Source organism: Buceros rhinoceros, unplaced genomic scaffold (genome assembly GCF_000710305.1).
Source record: "Buceros rhinoceros silvestris isolate BGI_N320 unplaced genomic scaffold, ASM71030v1 scaffold2032, whole genome shotgun sequence".
Classification (NCBI taxonomy): Eukaryota; Metazoa; Chordata; class Aves; order Bucerotiformes; family Bucerotidae; genus Buceros; species Buceros rhinoceros.
In genome coordinates, this window is record NW_010399255.1 from 15,484 (window position 1) to 31,696 (window position 16,213).

The 16,213-nt window shown below is 37.7% G+C and overlaps 1 protein-coding gene across 1 annotated transcript in view; it reads left to right on the forward strand.

Moving 5' to 3' along the window:
* Positions 1-8,265, forward strand: part of ETNK1 (ethanolamine kinase 1) — a gene marked incomplete at its 5' end in the record, with an annotated part of 15,510 nt that extends 7,245 nt beyond the window's left edge. The window contains 4 exons of the mRNA XM_010131369.1: positions 2,135-2,218; positions 3,855-4,015; positions 6,476-6,549; positions 7,739-8,265. Of these exons, the coding sequence (XP_010129671.1) occupies positions 2,135-2,218; positions 3,855-4,015; positions 6,476-6,549; positions 7,739-7,811 (392 nt within the window). The remainder of the gene's footprint in view (positions 1-2,134; positions 2,219-3,854; positions 4,016-6,475; positions 6,550-7,738) is intronic.
* Positions 8,266-16,213: the final 7,948 nt, after the last annotated feature.

Here is a 16,213-nt window from a genome sequence, read left to right on the forward strand (position 1 = left end):
AATGCCATTGTTGCTGCCTTGTGGTGCCACACACCATGCTACTTGTGCAGTGACTGAAGGTTTTATCACATCACTTGTTCATGTGCATTCCCCATAGGAAAGAGCCCAGTAACAGCCTCACCTGTGTCTTGTTGGATTCAAGTTCTTATTGAATGTAGTATTATTTATAACTGGAAGTAGGTTTTAAATGTTAACTGTACTTAAAAATGCGTGTTAGCTCATAGGTATGTTCAAGATAAAATTAGCGCATGAAAAAATTGAAGAATTTCTTATGCCGATATTTTGAAAACGTCCTTTTACCTGCAATGTTTGTGTTTTATATAAGGGAGATAGAAAAAATCCCTCTAAATAAAATCGGTGTTAAATGTTTGGAGGCTAAGGGTTTCACAAGATCAGTTGTGTAGCAGAATATTAATCAGGGTTAATAATGGGCTGTGCATTTTCACTGGCTTGTAACTTACAGGTGTTTCTTGCTAAAAATAGTACTAAAGAACCAGTGGGAAGTGCAAGCATATGAGTCTGCCAGTCAGGCAGTGGCAGAAGTTAATCTGAGATAATATTCTAAGGTCTTGGCAGTAGCTGCTGTAAAATTTCTTGTCCCTTTGAAGTTCTAGAGAACCTCAATTTTCTGTTATCAAGATTTTTCTAGAAGGAGCTTTCAACTCTGCCTGCCATTTTCATGTTGGATTGTTAGAGCCTAAAAGATTTAACCTCATAACCTTGGTAAGCAGTCCTTTCTGTGAAAGGCAGAACCCCTACTTGGAGCATTATGACTAAGTGATTTTGTTGGTGGTGTGGGGTTTAACTTGCATTAGAAGTGCTTTGACGAGATTCGTCCATCTGGAAAACATCAATGTGTTAGTATTTCATAAGTGGTAAAGATGAACTGCATAGGAAGGAACACACCTAATGAAGTTGAGACAAAATACAATCGTGTTGTGACCAAGTTATATGTGATACCCATACATCTTACGGAGGCAGTACATTAGACAATTAGAATCCTTAGACTAAAGAAATACGTAACATACTTTAACATAATTCAACATACTTTAACGTAATTCTTGATTTTACTTTGGTTTGGCCTGGAGTTCTGATAGATAGCATTAGTATCTGTCAGATGTTTAAAGTCATGCTAAGAAGATTGTTCATTGTAATAGAAGGAATATGTTTTTGTTGAGTAAATATGCAGCTAGTCATCAAAAGAATGGGTATAGAGAGGGAGAAGGGTGCAACTCTGGAAACATAGCAATGGGAAATGTAAGGTTTTACTTTTTAATGTTCTAGTGCAAACAGCTCTTAACCCATTGCTTTCTTTTCTGATATTTTTAGTAATGTTGATGGTCCCTTAAAATAGAACAGCTCTGGTTTTACCTCATCCATTTTGATAATGTTTTGACTGTTTGAAATAGTATAGACATTCTTGAGAGCTTCACGGCTGTATTACCTTGAGTGAAGCATTTTCCTCAGCTTCACTATAGGTAAATGTAATTTGAAAACATTTGGGGCAGTGTTTGCTGCTTTATCAGACCTTGTTTACATACCGCTACATAGTCTCATAGTTTTGAGGACTTGATGATATCTTACAGTTTCTTGAGACTAGTTTAAGCCAGCTAAAAGAAAGCAGCAGTTATAAATAGTCTTGCTTTGTAAATGTGGTTGGAGGAAGCAGGAAATAAAAACGTGTTAAAGGAAGCATCAGCATGTTGCAGTGTGTGAGTCCACTGTCCTTGCACACTTGTGCAAGAATAAACAGGACTGGTACTTTTTCAGTCAGGGAAAAATTGATCTGATATTCTACATAAAGGTTAATTAAAGGATCCTCTGTTGTATTTGTTATGTTGCAGGTAAGGGATGCCCTCATGTGGTAGAAGTTAAAATTGCAATTCTGCTATTCACAGCTTAAGAACAGAGAATTGTAAGCTCTAAGTAATTATTTAAGAGCTTTCTTGAATATTGAAGGGAATATCATCTATAAATCACAGTCTTACCCTGGAATGTCTGAGTGCACCCCACTGGGCACACGTTCTGGGTGTATGGTTTTGTTTTCTCCCAAAACTTCAAAGGACACCAAAGGATTAGGGCTGTGCTTTGTTTGATATGGACTCTTATGTTGTTGCTGTTGTGTCTCACATAGGTGATGTGCAGTTCATAGACTATGAGTACTCTGGATACAACTACCTGGCTTATGACATTGGAAATCACTTCAATGAATTTGCAGGTAAAAATGAGGATTTCAGAGGTAAAGTTAAATTGATTTCATATAGAAAATCTGCTCATTCTTGCGTGTTCTCTTTGTGTATATAGATACACATATATAGCTGTTCATCTGATGGTAGTAAAATACGTTGATGTCTCCTCTTGCAGGCTAGTTATGCCCTTCCTTTGTAGCTTTGCTAACCCAGAAATGGGAACATCATGTCCTGAGTTTTGTAATATTAGATAAATACAGAACTTGCAGCTTTCACAGGAGCCTTCTGTGAAATGACACATCATAGACAGCGGGCTGTAATGAAGTGCTGTGGATGTATCTTTTACAGCATAGGTACATGTTGAGAATACGCTCTGTGGTTCCACAGTTCTGAATGATAGGCTTATATGGTTTTTTGGTGGCTTTGAGTGTGTATGCTGAGTACTTGCCCTTGAGATACCCAGAAATGGTAAGTAAAGATGAAAACTGTATGGTAGGAAAAAAGATGGGATTTTAGCAATAAAGTGTTGGTAGATTTATGAATTAATTGAAATTTTTTCAGTGAAAGCCCATTCCATACCTTGAGTGTATGCTGTGTTATTTCAAAAGATGAAGCAAGGGGAAAAAAACCTTTGCAATGATTAGTACAAATGGAAAGTGTAGCAGAGTAAAATTAGGAGCCTTAATCTACCAATTACTTCACAAATTGAACCTGTCTAGATAACTTAAAGTGTATACTTGGTTAAGTATTTGGAGAGTAAGTTAAATTCTTTACAAAAGATATTTTAAGAGTTTTAATTTTTCATCTGGGACTTTTCAGAGTCTAACTACATCTTTAAGGAGCTAAGTACAGTAAGAAGACTAAACACAAATACTTTTTTGCCTATGAAGAATAGTTTTGCTTCACCTCTGCTGTTCTCTAACCATCCAGTAAAAATCTGTTGTTTTGGTTTGGTTTTTTAAGCTAATTTAAGTGAATCTGACTCAGGGAAGAGTTTAGGTGCTAGGAGATTGCACTGTTGAAATAATACTTTGAGTTCCCAAGTGCTGGGAACGATAGCTAGTGTGAGTGAACTTTGATCCAGGTTTGAGACTCCTGGTGGACTCTGTATGGTCTGTGACTAAGCATCTCCAGTACAGGATTTAAAAAACAGGACAAAAAGAGTTGTTGCAGAGATCAGACTTCTAATTCTACCATGCCCTGTGGAGGAGAGGGGTAGACTTCTAAACTTTTTCTCAAATATGAGCTTAGTTGGTGACAATGCATGTGCGTCTGGATTCGACTTTGGTTACTGTTGTATAGAAGTCCCTTTTTGTACGAAATGTGTAATATTCAATATACTTGGGATGGCTTTTGTTTCATAATGCAAATACTTTCTTGAGCCTTCGCTCAAACTTGCTGAATCTCAAAATGCAAGTAGAATATGTACGTGGCTGAGAACACGTGCAGCACAAACCTTGCTGTGATGTTGAACGTTCCAGTTTGTGTCGAAATTCTTTCCGGCATGTAACTGAAAGTCAAGTCAAAGTAAAAATGCCGATGTCTGTCCACGTCAATTTGTGCATGGGTATTGGAGATGGGGAGGGGGAACTAGTCTAGTAGTGTGATTCTAATAGTCATTTTAGATACTCTAAGGTTCTGATAAGTGTATTTTTGTTTTTCTAGGAGTAAATGAAGTAGACTACAGCCTTTATCCTAACAGAAAATTGCAGGAACAATGGCTGAGATCTTACCTTGAGGCCTACAAAGAATATAAAGGATTTGGCACAGAAGTCAGTGAAAAAGAAGTTGAAGTTCTATATGTCCAAGTCAATCAGTTTGCACTGGTAAATAACAAACACTTGATTAGAATATGAAGTGCTATAGAGAAGCCTGCTACTCTGGACGGATGCAATTGCCAGTTTCTTCCTTTGAGTGCTGTGGCATGTAAAGAAAGACTTCCTTAGTCTGTTCCATGAAAACTTTCTGCTATGCTGTGCATTAAAAACTTGCTATAGAATATTCCTAGTGAAAGAGGCAGTGAGTATTCAGAAAACAAAGAGATGAGCTTTTAGCAAGTATTTGTATTGGCTGTTTATTGGTCTGGCAAGTTTGTCTAGTACTTACAGTGAGTTTGCGTGAACTTGTAATGGTAAGAAAACAAAAGAGCAAGGTAGTGCTTCATAAAGACATACAAATCTTCTGAAGTAGGATACTTCAATTCTTTTAATTTTTTTTTTTTTACAGATGAGGTAGTACTAAAAGACCTGTAACTCTTTCCTTGCCTGCGGTGTCTCGGCAAGCAGGGAGTTGCTTTGAGATTTGATTTTGGTCATCTTAATGCCTTTAACTGTAAGGTGCACATGTAGTCTCTTGTGGTTCCCTGGAAGTTCTGCCTTTCTGTGGGGTGTGAGGGCTGGCTGCGTGAGTCTGCTCCCTTCTCCTGTATCTGGTGCATTATAAGCTGTCTCCTATCTGTCAGTCTTTTGCAGACAGCTGGATATAAAACTCCCTTGTTCTTTCACGCTGGAAGGATGCAGCTGTTAAATTTTGATCTGGCTTTAGTACCTTGCCCTTCAGGGGTAAAAAAAAAAAAAAACCACATGTCAAGCGTAATGCATGGAGATGAAATAAGTCAGATGTGACTGTGAGTCTATGAATGTCCCCCTTATACTGTTAGAAATAGTTTGAAGACGTGTTTTTCTTTCCTCCCCAAGCTTTATCTCTGTGTGATTTCTGAAGATACTTTAGTTTCACATAACTTTCTTAAACGTTTTCTGACTAGCCCTGATCTTGTTTTTCCTTGAGGAGGCGACGGGCAATGTTACAGCAAAAGTGTGTTTGCCCAGTAGCTAGATAACTTTATTTTGCTTTCTGATGAAGAACATGCTAAAGGCGTGGAGGACTAGGCTAGGAAGCCAGTTTGGCCTTATTTCAGTCCTCTTCCTGACTAATCCAAGCACACTTCTGTTGCTGTTATACCTTCAGTTTTCAGGCAAAAGCTAATGCGTGCAGTGAGGAAATAGAGTTCATGTTCTAGGAAGATGATTATTAAACAAGCCCCTAAAAATACGAGCTTGTTCACTCTTGCTGTTCTAAAATCTCTGTTATCAGCTGTTACTGTTAAATTCAGCTGTCCATTCATTTAGGATAGTTAGGTCTGCAATTTAGTAGGTTGGTGGTCTGTTTTAAAATACGTAGCATTATTTTGTCAGTTTTAAACTATGGCTGTACTAATGTTTAAGAGGATAGAGTTCTGTTTAGAGAACAGCTCAAGACCTGCCTATAGACCACACATGCACGACTACCCCTGAACGCTCCTGTGTCAGTTATTGTGGGATGCTTTGCTAAGACAAAAAAACAAACTGAAGTTAATGGATGCTGGTGTAAAATGCCAAACTGCTCACTATCTTGTACTTCTAGTTTAGATAACTTTGCCTGAATGAGTCACATTTACATACAGTAGTTGCCATTTTAAGCTGGTTTTGGGCATGTGTGTATCCATGTGCCTTCTACACGTGATAAAGAGCAAGCTTCAGGAAGCTGTTTAATTACCATAAGCAGTTATTTTGAACAGAAGTTACAAGTATATCACTTGTAACCTGGGTGGTCTAGAAGTGTCTTCCACAAGGAGACCATCACGGTCATGGCCATGTAATGTATTTGTTCATTTGATGTATACTAACAATCATATTATTAATGTAATCCATAGCCTCAATCTGAAACTGCATACAGGCCTCCGGACTAGTTATCCAAACTCACAACGGAAGTAAGTTTGGAACTGATGACAAATTTGTCCTGCTGAGTTAGAGGTTCTCTTACACGGTCTTCCAGATCATACCTCTTTGTCCAAGTTAGCAGTGAATGTGAGTTGTAGCTATAATGGTCCGAGGGCTGTAATCAAAGATTCAAACGGAATGTTGTACTTGCACTAGAGTTGATTACATGTAGAATAATACATATTTAATTGGCAGCAGTAGAAATGAGATACCTGTATTTCTGTGCATTTTTCTTAATGTGGTGTATATAGTTGTACGATAGTCTACTTAATAGGTGACCTTTTTCATAAATATAACATTTTTCTTGAACAACGTATGGAGAGTCAGGAGGCCAATGTACTTACTCCTCCAATTGACAGTAATTGCGTAATGCTTGCTTTTCAATATCTTTGATAAAGGAGATATCAAAATACCTTCACAAAGATTGGGTTTTGAAAGTTTTCTTGTAGGCAACTTCTTGTCTCAATGTGAGAATATGTTTACATGTTAGATTTAAATAATGTTAATCTTTAAAAATTTTTTTTTCAGGCTTCCCACTTCTTTTGGGGTTTGTGGGCTCTAATTCAAGCCAAATATTCCACCATTGACTTCGATTTTCTAGGGTAAGCGTGCTTACTGCCGTATAATCGTGGAATACTTGATGCTGGAAGGGACCTGTGAGGCCATCTAGTCCTACAACCCAGCTATCAGAAACTACGAGGTCTGAGCAACAGATCTGAGCTCTGTGATCAGACTGTAATAATTAAGAGAAAATGAGACAGTAAAAGCTGTCTGTCTCTGCTTTCTGTTGCTGGCAGTTCTCTAAATTAGGATGTGCCCCGTGCTAAAACACATGATACAACAAGTCAAGGAACATAACTTTAGAGGAGTAAATGTTTTGGGGCATTGAGTGTTTTCTGTTGGAGAGAAAGGCATCAAAACCAAGTTGGTTCAGTGTTGTGTACTATCAGCCAGATGCAAGACCTATGTTTCTAACTGCAACAACAAGAAACAAGGCTCATAAAAGGAACTTGTTTAGCTACTTGCTACATGGAATGTAGATCTTGAAAATTCCTAATCTTTTTTTAATGCCAATTAATGTTAAGTTCTATTTCCTGAGACACTGGCCTATGGTCTTCTGTTTCAGGTAGATGTTGGTTGTGTCTTTGGCTTTTTTTTAATGGTCTCTCCTGGTGACAAGCACAGGTTTTTATGTCTCTGTTGGGGACTGGGCAAGATGATAAAATTACATCAGTTTGATTGGTAAAAGATCCTACTTCAGAATTTTTTGCACTGGCTAAATTAGTTTCCTGGGTTTAGCTGTGTCATTTTGTAAATGAGACAAATGTGAACTTCTTGTTACTAATTATTCTCAAGTAGAACTACTCGTTAATAACCACTAGATGGCACAAAAGCCAAGTTAAAGCACAGGGAGTAGAACCCAAAAACTTGACAGTTTTGAATAGAACGTTGTTCTTGCAATGATCAAGACTGGTTTTCTCTGGATTGCAGTTGTCAGTTGTTGGACAGTCTGTTAAGAACTATTAGCATGAAAACACTGGCTTTGATAATTCCAGAGAAGCAGCTATTTTGCAAACAGCTTGTAGCAAGCTGGGAGGTGGTAGTGGTGAGGAAGTACTATGGATAATATGGCTGATCTGTTCTTAATTTGTTTGGCATCTGCTAAGGGTCGGTGTTGGAAACGGGGTACTGTGGTAGGTGGACTTTTGCCTAGTCCTATGTAGCATGGCGGTTTTCCTGTAAGGAGTTACCTGCTCTTAACTTCAAATCTCTCTCTACTCCTTTGAATAGGTATGCAATTGTTCGGTTTAACCAGTATTTCAAAATGAAGCTGGAGGTCATGATGTTGACTATTCCTGAGTAAAGAAGAGGAAGATACTTACCAAGTGGATAGATGACCCCTGAATCTTTTCTGAAAACAGATCCTGGAAAAAAGCTAAACATTTGAAATAAGTTCAGTAATGCTCACTTGGTGGTTCTTGCTTTATAAATAATGCCTCTAAACAGTCCTTCAATGTTAAATTTAATATGAAGAGCATACGTACTGGTTGATAGAAAACGGATAAAAACTTGCTAAATCTATAAAGTTGTAGAAATGGCAATTTAATTCTTCTTTGTAATTTAACATATGTTGTATGTGAATTATTTATTATAAGTTTAACATGATTCCATTGCTGCATTCATGAGTTTTTGTGAAAGTTGGGTGCAGACAGTGAAGTTGTTCCAAAGGATTTGTTTAACAATTTATTGTATTGAAGTTGCATTAACTTATATTAAAGAAAACATTGTCAGAGAATATTAACATTTTAGATGTATACAAGCAAGATGAGTGGAAATAGACTTGTGAGATCACCAGTGTGTGTAACTAGGGAGAAAGGTTAGGATAATCTTCTATTTCCCTTCTTTTTAAAAAAGAAAAAGGTAGCTTTCCATGTGATGATACTTTTCTTTTGTATAAGAGTCAACCAGCTTGCTGAACTGATAAATAATGTTTTGATTTTTCCTTCTTGCTGTGTTAAACTGTAGAAATGTGGAAGTTTTGTGGACATCAGACTGTTTGAGGATATGTACCATCTTTGTGTTTGGTCAATGTACCATATCTAACTTCTTTTGGAAAGCTGCTTGTTTATTAAGTATACTGTTAGAGCAAAAGACCACTACTCCAAATCTGTATTCCTTTTTGAAACTTGATTCTAAATCTGAACACTATTCTGGTGTCTATTTGATGTGCTTCAGCAGTATCTAGCAGAATGGACTATGGGTCTGACGATTAGTGAACAGAGATCCTGTTGCACTGGGGAGCAAGACACTTAGGTTTACAGTTTGTCTATTGTTGACATCTTTCTGCTTTGTCGTCTTCTAACCTTGGATTCTAGTCTTAAATGCTTGGTCCTGTAGTTGCAGATTCTGGTATGTCTGGGGTTTTTTTGGTTTGTTTTCTGTGACAGCAAATTACTTTTCAACATCTCCAGTTTGAAGGATAGTATGGAAAAGTATATGACTTGAACAATGGGGCTTTGATCATCACAAACATTTTCTTATTTCTTAAAGCTATTATACCAGGAATGGTCTGCATTACAAAATGTGAATTGAAAAGGAAATGTTTACTTTAAACAATGTATAAGTTTGTGTGGAAAAGAGGCTTTAAATCTGAAAGGTGGTGGTGGTGTAGTGGGAGGGGAAGAAACCCACAACAGGGAAAATAAAACCCACCCAGTGCATTGTGGATTTGGGCAAGCATGTACTCAACTCTGATTATACGCTGAAAAACTTTGCACTTTGGTCACATAAGTGCCCACGTGTACAAAGTCTGTGTGTGTGCATATACATGTGCAAACACAAACTTACTGAAGAGTAAATATTATGTGGTGTCTGTTGTACAGACTCCAGCAAAGATATTTATTCAGAATTGCTTTATGGCACACTGGTGTGTGTGTGTATGTGTAAACATATGTGCACGTATATATACATACCTGCTTTGCAAAAGCTTGGATTGATTCAGGACAAAAAGTTGATGTGAGTGAAAAATTTTCACCGTGAAGGACCATTTAGAGTGGCATTCTGTTATTTTGCAAAAGCAAGGTTTGGGATTATTTTTCCTCTGAACTTGTTTATATTAATCTCAAATGTTTCAAATTTTTTAAAAAATTTTCTTCAGTCAAAATCTTAAAAATCCTAATACAAATGGGAGGACTGGGATTTTTTTCTAACTTGAAATTAGGTAACCATTTTCATTAGCATTTGTTAGCTGGATGCTACTATACTGGACAAGTTTTCTTGCTAGTTAAATAGAAACAGATAGCTAAAATAGACATATTTTCCTTTTAGCGGTTACTAAGGGTGTTGCTAGAGCTCATGAAAGCGCTGAAGACTTGAATTTTCTGTACTTTCTCCCTGTTGACATTATTGATATGTGTTGAATACCTTCTGTATCGGTAGTCCCTTTGAGTTCAGCAAGATCTGCCTGGTAGTAAGATTGATACTGGTTTTTGAAGTTTCAGTACTATTTTCTTCAAGTGGTGGCTTTATTTCTGGCAGCGCTGCTTTGTATTTGAGAAGCATTTGAAAAAGGCTGTGAAGTTCACTTGGTCTTGGGAAATCCAGCACTTGACAGATCCTGACTTTCCCAATAGCTGACAAAATACTTTCCATTTTCAGGTACCAGTACTCTTTTTTTAAGTCCTATTTTTATTTGTATAGCTCAAGTAGCAATAACTGTAGGAGTGGAAGCTTGCTTCTGCAGAACCAAAGCTCTTCATGAGTGCAGCTCAATCTCTTCTTGTGGAATGACATTCCACTGAATCCTGTAAAAGCACTTTGAAGCAGATAGTAAATACTGCAAGCTTTTTCGAAGAAGCACAAGGATTATCACAGGTTACAGTGGTTGAGTTTAGTACAGGTAGATGCTTTTATTTTCCACATTGAAATTCATTTTATTCACACAAATGCTGCTTTGAATCGGCTTTCTTTTCAGACAAGTACAGATTAAAACAATTTCTGATAAATTTTGAGGAAATACTGCAAAACATTTTCCAAAATGAAATGCCATTTACCGTGAGCCTTGTTCCACATCCATTTGAGCCAGTAGCACTTGGATATTCTCACTTGCTGAGGAATATCTACAGAAGTGTTAAATTTGAAGCAGTAGTTTACAATAGCACTGCAGATTACAAGGTATCTTGAAACTGTGAATACAGGGCATTCTGAATGTAAGTTAGGTACTAGAGCACCGACCTAGAAAACATGTACTTGTTTCAGTTAATTTATGTGAGTCTCTTTAATAGCAATGTTAAGATATTTCAAGGAGGACAAAAAATGACCGAGCTCTAGAAACATCCTGTAGTAGTTCTGACTGTGACTTGCCAAGAAAATACTCTGTTGCCTTTATGTTAAGCTAAGGGCATGAATGCCAGAATTAATAATTCTTGCTGTAGTTAAAACTATATTGTAAATATGAGGAGGATTATTAGTAACGGCATTCTTGCATAAATAGCATCAAGTCAATAGACCGTAGTGGCCTGGTTGCTTTTGTAAAGCAGAATAGTGTGAATTTTTTTCTTCTCATTTCTGCAGTCAGATCTGGCTAATCCATGTATAATTTCTCAGATCACCTAAGTGTTAAAGATTTCTGAACAATAACTAGTCTCTTGTCAAATAATTTTAAATTTATTCATTTGCGCCTTTTGATTTGCATTTTTAAAAGGACTTAGCAAATTTGCATTAACCAGATCTGACTGTTTATGTATATACAACAGTGTAAATAGCCATTTGTAAATTAGTGTGAATTGTACTGTATCTTGCATTTATGGACATGTGTATTGCAATGTATTCTTTCGTATTTTGTAGAAATTCTGATGTAAAGAAGAAATCTAACTCCATGTGCGGCCTTCTTCTGTTAAATTTGCTTGTAACGGAGCATAATACTTTTATGTTAAGGTATCGATTTATAGCCAGTTATGTGCCCCCCCCCACCCCCATTAGCTTTTTTGACATCTTGCTCTTGGGAATGATTCTGGGAATAAAGGAAACTTACACAGTACCAAGATGAAGAGAAAGTATATTCTAATAATAGGGCAGACTGTGTCAGAGACACTTGTGGCATAGGGAAAGCTGTTAAAATGGTTTACTTAAGCTTCCAAAAATTTCCTCTACCTTCTTGAACGCCGGTGACTTCTAAACGTAAGTTGAACTGAAGTACTCTTGAAGTGTGCACTCCCATGGTGAGCAGTTGAGTTAGTTGTGATGGAAGTCCCACAACGTGTTTTTGGTGGATATAGCCTTATGATAGGATTAGTTGCTAACTTGTAAATGCTTATAATAAATGTCCAAATCATTAAAGTAGTTCTATCAGTCATTTTCCTCAGCACTAGAAGTATTGAGTAGCCCCTCTAGCCTCTTTGAAATTTACCTGAGAAATTTTTTCCCTGTGTGCCATTCTCTCCCCCTTCTCCCTGTGCCCACAACCCTACTTCATTAGGGGAAACAAATGTAAAAGCTTCCTTTCCATACGTAATCGTCACTGTTTCCTTTCTGACCAAATCTGTTCTGGTTTGGCCATACATGACTTGTCATTAGAATTCTTTTGTGTAGGAAGTCCCTTTCTGAAGAGGCCTTTAATCTTGGAAACATACACATAATGAGGCATAGTTTTCCCTAAACGCCTGATGATACTTATTACAGTTGCCTTTCACTGTCTGTTTTGAAGTCCATAGTGTCCTTCAAGCCGTTAGTTTATTCCTGTCACAGCTGTGTTTAAAAGCTCTGGAAAGTACTGGTGAGCAAATCTCATTGTCCATCTGACAAATAGATCTCGATACAGTTTGTACATCCTGTCAGCTCTACCTGCACCGGATGAAAGGTGTGCATGCTTATCCGTGTTGATGCTTTAAGTTACGAGGGTCCTAGAAAGTGAGTTTATCAAAGACATGTTAGTCAAGAGGAGGGATGGGCTCGGTAAGTAAGCAAAAGGAATTCATTCACATGGAAAGTCAAGCTTAAGCTTTTGATCTAGCAGGATATTGGATGTGCTTGTTTTACTTGCATGGTTTAGGGAAGAGCAAATTGTAAAAGGTAAAATTTGTTTCAAAACGAAGTTGAGATTTAGAGACTTTGGTAGGTACCAAAAGCTTACAAAATACTATTTTGTAACTCCTACTGGAGGAAATCTTAAATTTGGGTAACTTTCTGGTCAAATGAGCTTTGTTCTGTAACAGTGGAATATAATTTCGTGCTTGGGGTAGTCCTTTGTGTAGTTTGTAGAGAAGGTTGACCACATCTTACCTGTCTGCATTTGAGGTCTCTGTTTCATTGGTTTTAGTGTTACGGTATTGTTTACTGTGTTCTTGGATGCCTTCTGAGTTGTGCTAGATTATAAAACTACTGGAATTAACTACTGTCTTCTACCGTCTCTTCCACCAGGCAGGTTGTAATTGTTGTAGTAGTTGAACAGAAAGCATTTGATCAAACGTTTAGGTGCGGGAAAGCTGATGTTGCATAGTTTTGCAGCTGGTTAGTCTCCCCTTTTCTGTGGGCTGCAAGCTGCTCGTTTCCATTAGCTGTGAAAGACAAGAAAAACCTTTGGTCCTATACAAGGTAGGTGTTCTGTTAGCCAACCACACAACTTTTAAGGTAGGGTCTCTCAGCATTGAGAAACAACAAAAAATCGAGGTGGGACATGTAAGAACAAACTGAATTTTGTGGCTTATAGACCTCTGGAGTGGAAAGGAAAATGTATGGAACATTTTCACATGCCGGTTGTGTGGAGGTGCTCCATCTAAGTGATTTGGTGAGGCACTGGAAAAGGCATTGCTTTTATTTTAAAGTGACTTTTCCAGTTGATATCTGATATGTAGAGATCAAGTTCCTTTGATGAGGAAGCCAGTCAACCTGGGGGAAGAGGGAAGAAACATTCCGAAACATTCCAAAACATTACTTAAAAAACTAGCCCTATGCAGTTGATTAATTTGCAACTCATTTGTTGAGCTTTTCTGTATTTAATAGTACAGGTGGTGTTCTGCACCACATTCTTCATTGAAAGGGTTTATTATTACTGAGAAGTGACAAAAAACTGACTGGAATGGCCATGTGAAGCCCGCTATGATCTTAAAGCTGGTTGTCAGACTTCAGATTACCGAAGTTTTGGTTCAGGATTTTACATTAGCTGTTTCTGTAGCCTTCTGAAGTTGTTGAGCTGCTGTTTCAGGTTCCCTGTGGTGTGGAACTTAATTCATGGACTCCCCAAATACATTTGGTGTTTAGAGAGATGACACAGCGGAACTTGGTGGAAATTAAAAGTTGTGTGAAATTTAGAAAACAAATTAAGTTACTTGAAATCTAATAAACTTTGAAAAGAAATGTTGACATAACTTCAGGTACTGCACCAGCTTATTTTGTGATATTACAGCTGCGTGGTTTTTGTTAAGTGGTTTTTTTCCCCACATAGAGATCCAAGCAAAGCACTAGATGAAAGAGACCATGGAAGAGAGAGTTGTATGAAATTTAGAAAATAAACAAGTTACTTGAAATCTAAAACTTTGAAAAGAAATGTTGACATAACTTCAGGTACTGCACCAGCTTATTTTGTGATATTACAGCTGCGTGGTTTTTGTTAAGTGGTTTTTTTCCCCACATAGAGATCCAAGCAAAGCACTAGATGAAAGAGACCATGGAAGAGAAGCATGAAAAATGTATACAATGCCATAAAATGCAGCGTGAACTGGAAAAAAGTGTATGTTTCTAAGCCTTTGGTAGTAGTAATTCTTAAGTGTAATCAAAAAATGGTAGGTGTCAAGTCTTCAGTGTGTGAATTTTTTTTTATTGGTGGAAATGTTCCTTTTAACATTTTTGTATCTCAGATAAAGTCTGTGGTAGTTAATAATGCTGCTTTGTACACAAGTGCTTTGAATAGTCTCAGCACTGAGAATGTATCCAATCTTAAAGTTAGATTTATTAGTTCTGTCTCAATCCTCTCAATCTAAAACTCTTTAAATACTTGCAGAAACAAGGCCATAGCGTGGTAGGGATATATTCCATTTTGTATCATTTTTTGTTACTGCCTATTTTCCAGTGTTCTTTTAAGCACAAGTTGTTCTGTGTCCTGTGAATAAAATAAGTTCCACTTAAAACTAAGCCTTCGTTATCTCCCAGCACTGTCACCCCTCCAAAGTCCTTATGACCCTTGTATGTTGTGGAGTCTAGATGCATCATTTATTCATTGGAGTGAATCGTATTTCTTTTGAACTAAATGTTACTGAAGCTATTATAAGGCCTTCTACCACTGATGAAATGAAGTAAAGTACCTTTCAAAGAGATTTATATTGTGTAAATACTTTCAAACTGCAACAATAAAGTTTGTTTCTAACTGCACTGTTAACATATTGTGATGATTTTGCTTTCCCCCAGTTTGAAGGCACCCGATGTGGAATACGTAAGAGTTCTTAAAGGCTTTTTTGACTTCTTTTCAAACGCATACCTGTGTCTGGGATTAACAACCCAGCTACTTCAGGCCAGTTCTTGATTTGCACAAAGCCAACTCATTTAACAGTTTTACATATCAGTAGGCTTGGTCATTGATCACTAACATTTCACATCTGAGAGCCAGGAATTAGATAGCACGTGGCTGTCAGGAGGGATCACTACCATTGAGGAAATGGAGGAGAACTTGCAAAGTTTGGACTGCTCTGAAGTTTAAGCCCTTACTGTGCAGTGTTAATAACTATGAAGGACTGATTTCACAGGCTGATCCATGATGCTGAAGGAAGTCCGCATCCAGTGCTAGTGGCACAACATTAGATACTTCCTTGGGTGTTAATTGGGATGTTTTAATGTACATCAACAAAACTCTGCTCCCTCCATCTTAATTGTGCGTCCTGAAGAGAATGATTTCACCAAGATACAGATTTCACTTGGGCTTGAGTTACCCTGGCAGTTGTCCACGATGAATTTATTGAGGAAAAAATTTGTCGGGCCAAAGTCGACGCTCCGTTGTGTGCCTGCTGTTCTTGTCACTGAAAATAGGCACTTCCTGCATGCACATATGTCAAAACAAAATTTTGGTCTTGTTCATAGTGGGCTTGATTAAGGTGCTGTCAGAGTCTGTGTACGTGTAGTAAGGGACAGATAGAACAAGCAGATAAAGCACAACCTTAAAATGTTCTGCTGAGAACAAAAGTAGAGTAGATTTTAGACTCTTAAATGCATTAACCCAGCATTGTAGGAGATGAGCCCCACGTGTCTGCTTAAGTAGATTTTTGTATATAAGAATTCCTTAATTTGCAAGGCCTCTACCTTTTACCTCTTAATTGTTTTCCGGAAGTGTAATGATAAGAGTAATGCTCTGTACACACAGCTTAGGCAGCCTGAGTTTCCCAGACTCTAAGCATTGATAGCTCTGACCTGAACACGTGGATTAATTCCATGGGGCATTTTGCTGCTGAAGTACTACTGCAGAATGGGCGTGTTGAAACATGGTGTTTTCAATGTAATGAGAGACTAGACTGAGACTATGACTGGATGTCTAGGGTTACTTGTCCCTACGGAATTGCTGCTTAGAGCCAAGAGATGGTGTTTCTCTGGCACCCACTGCCCAACCCCTCAAAACTTTCCACAGGGCTGCGTTGTGGCTAGTCTTTATTCACTGTTGTAACCGCAGTGAAAACATCTCCTGTGCCGATGAACTAATCCATTGTTACATGGACTCTTCCCTTTGCCAGGTAAAAATCCTTAATTCACAACTTGGCCAGAAAATGCAGAGCAAGCTCTTACTGA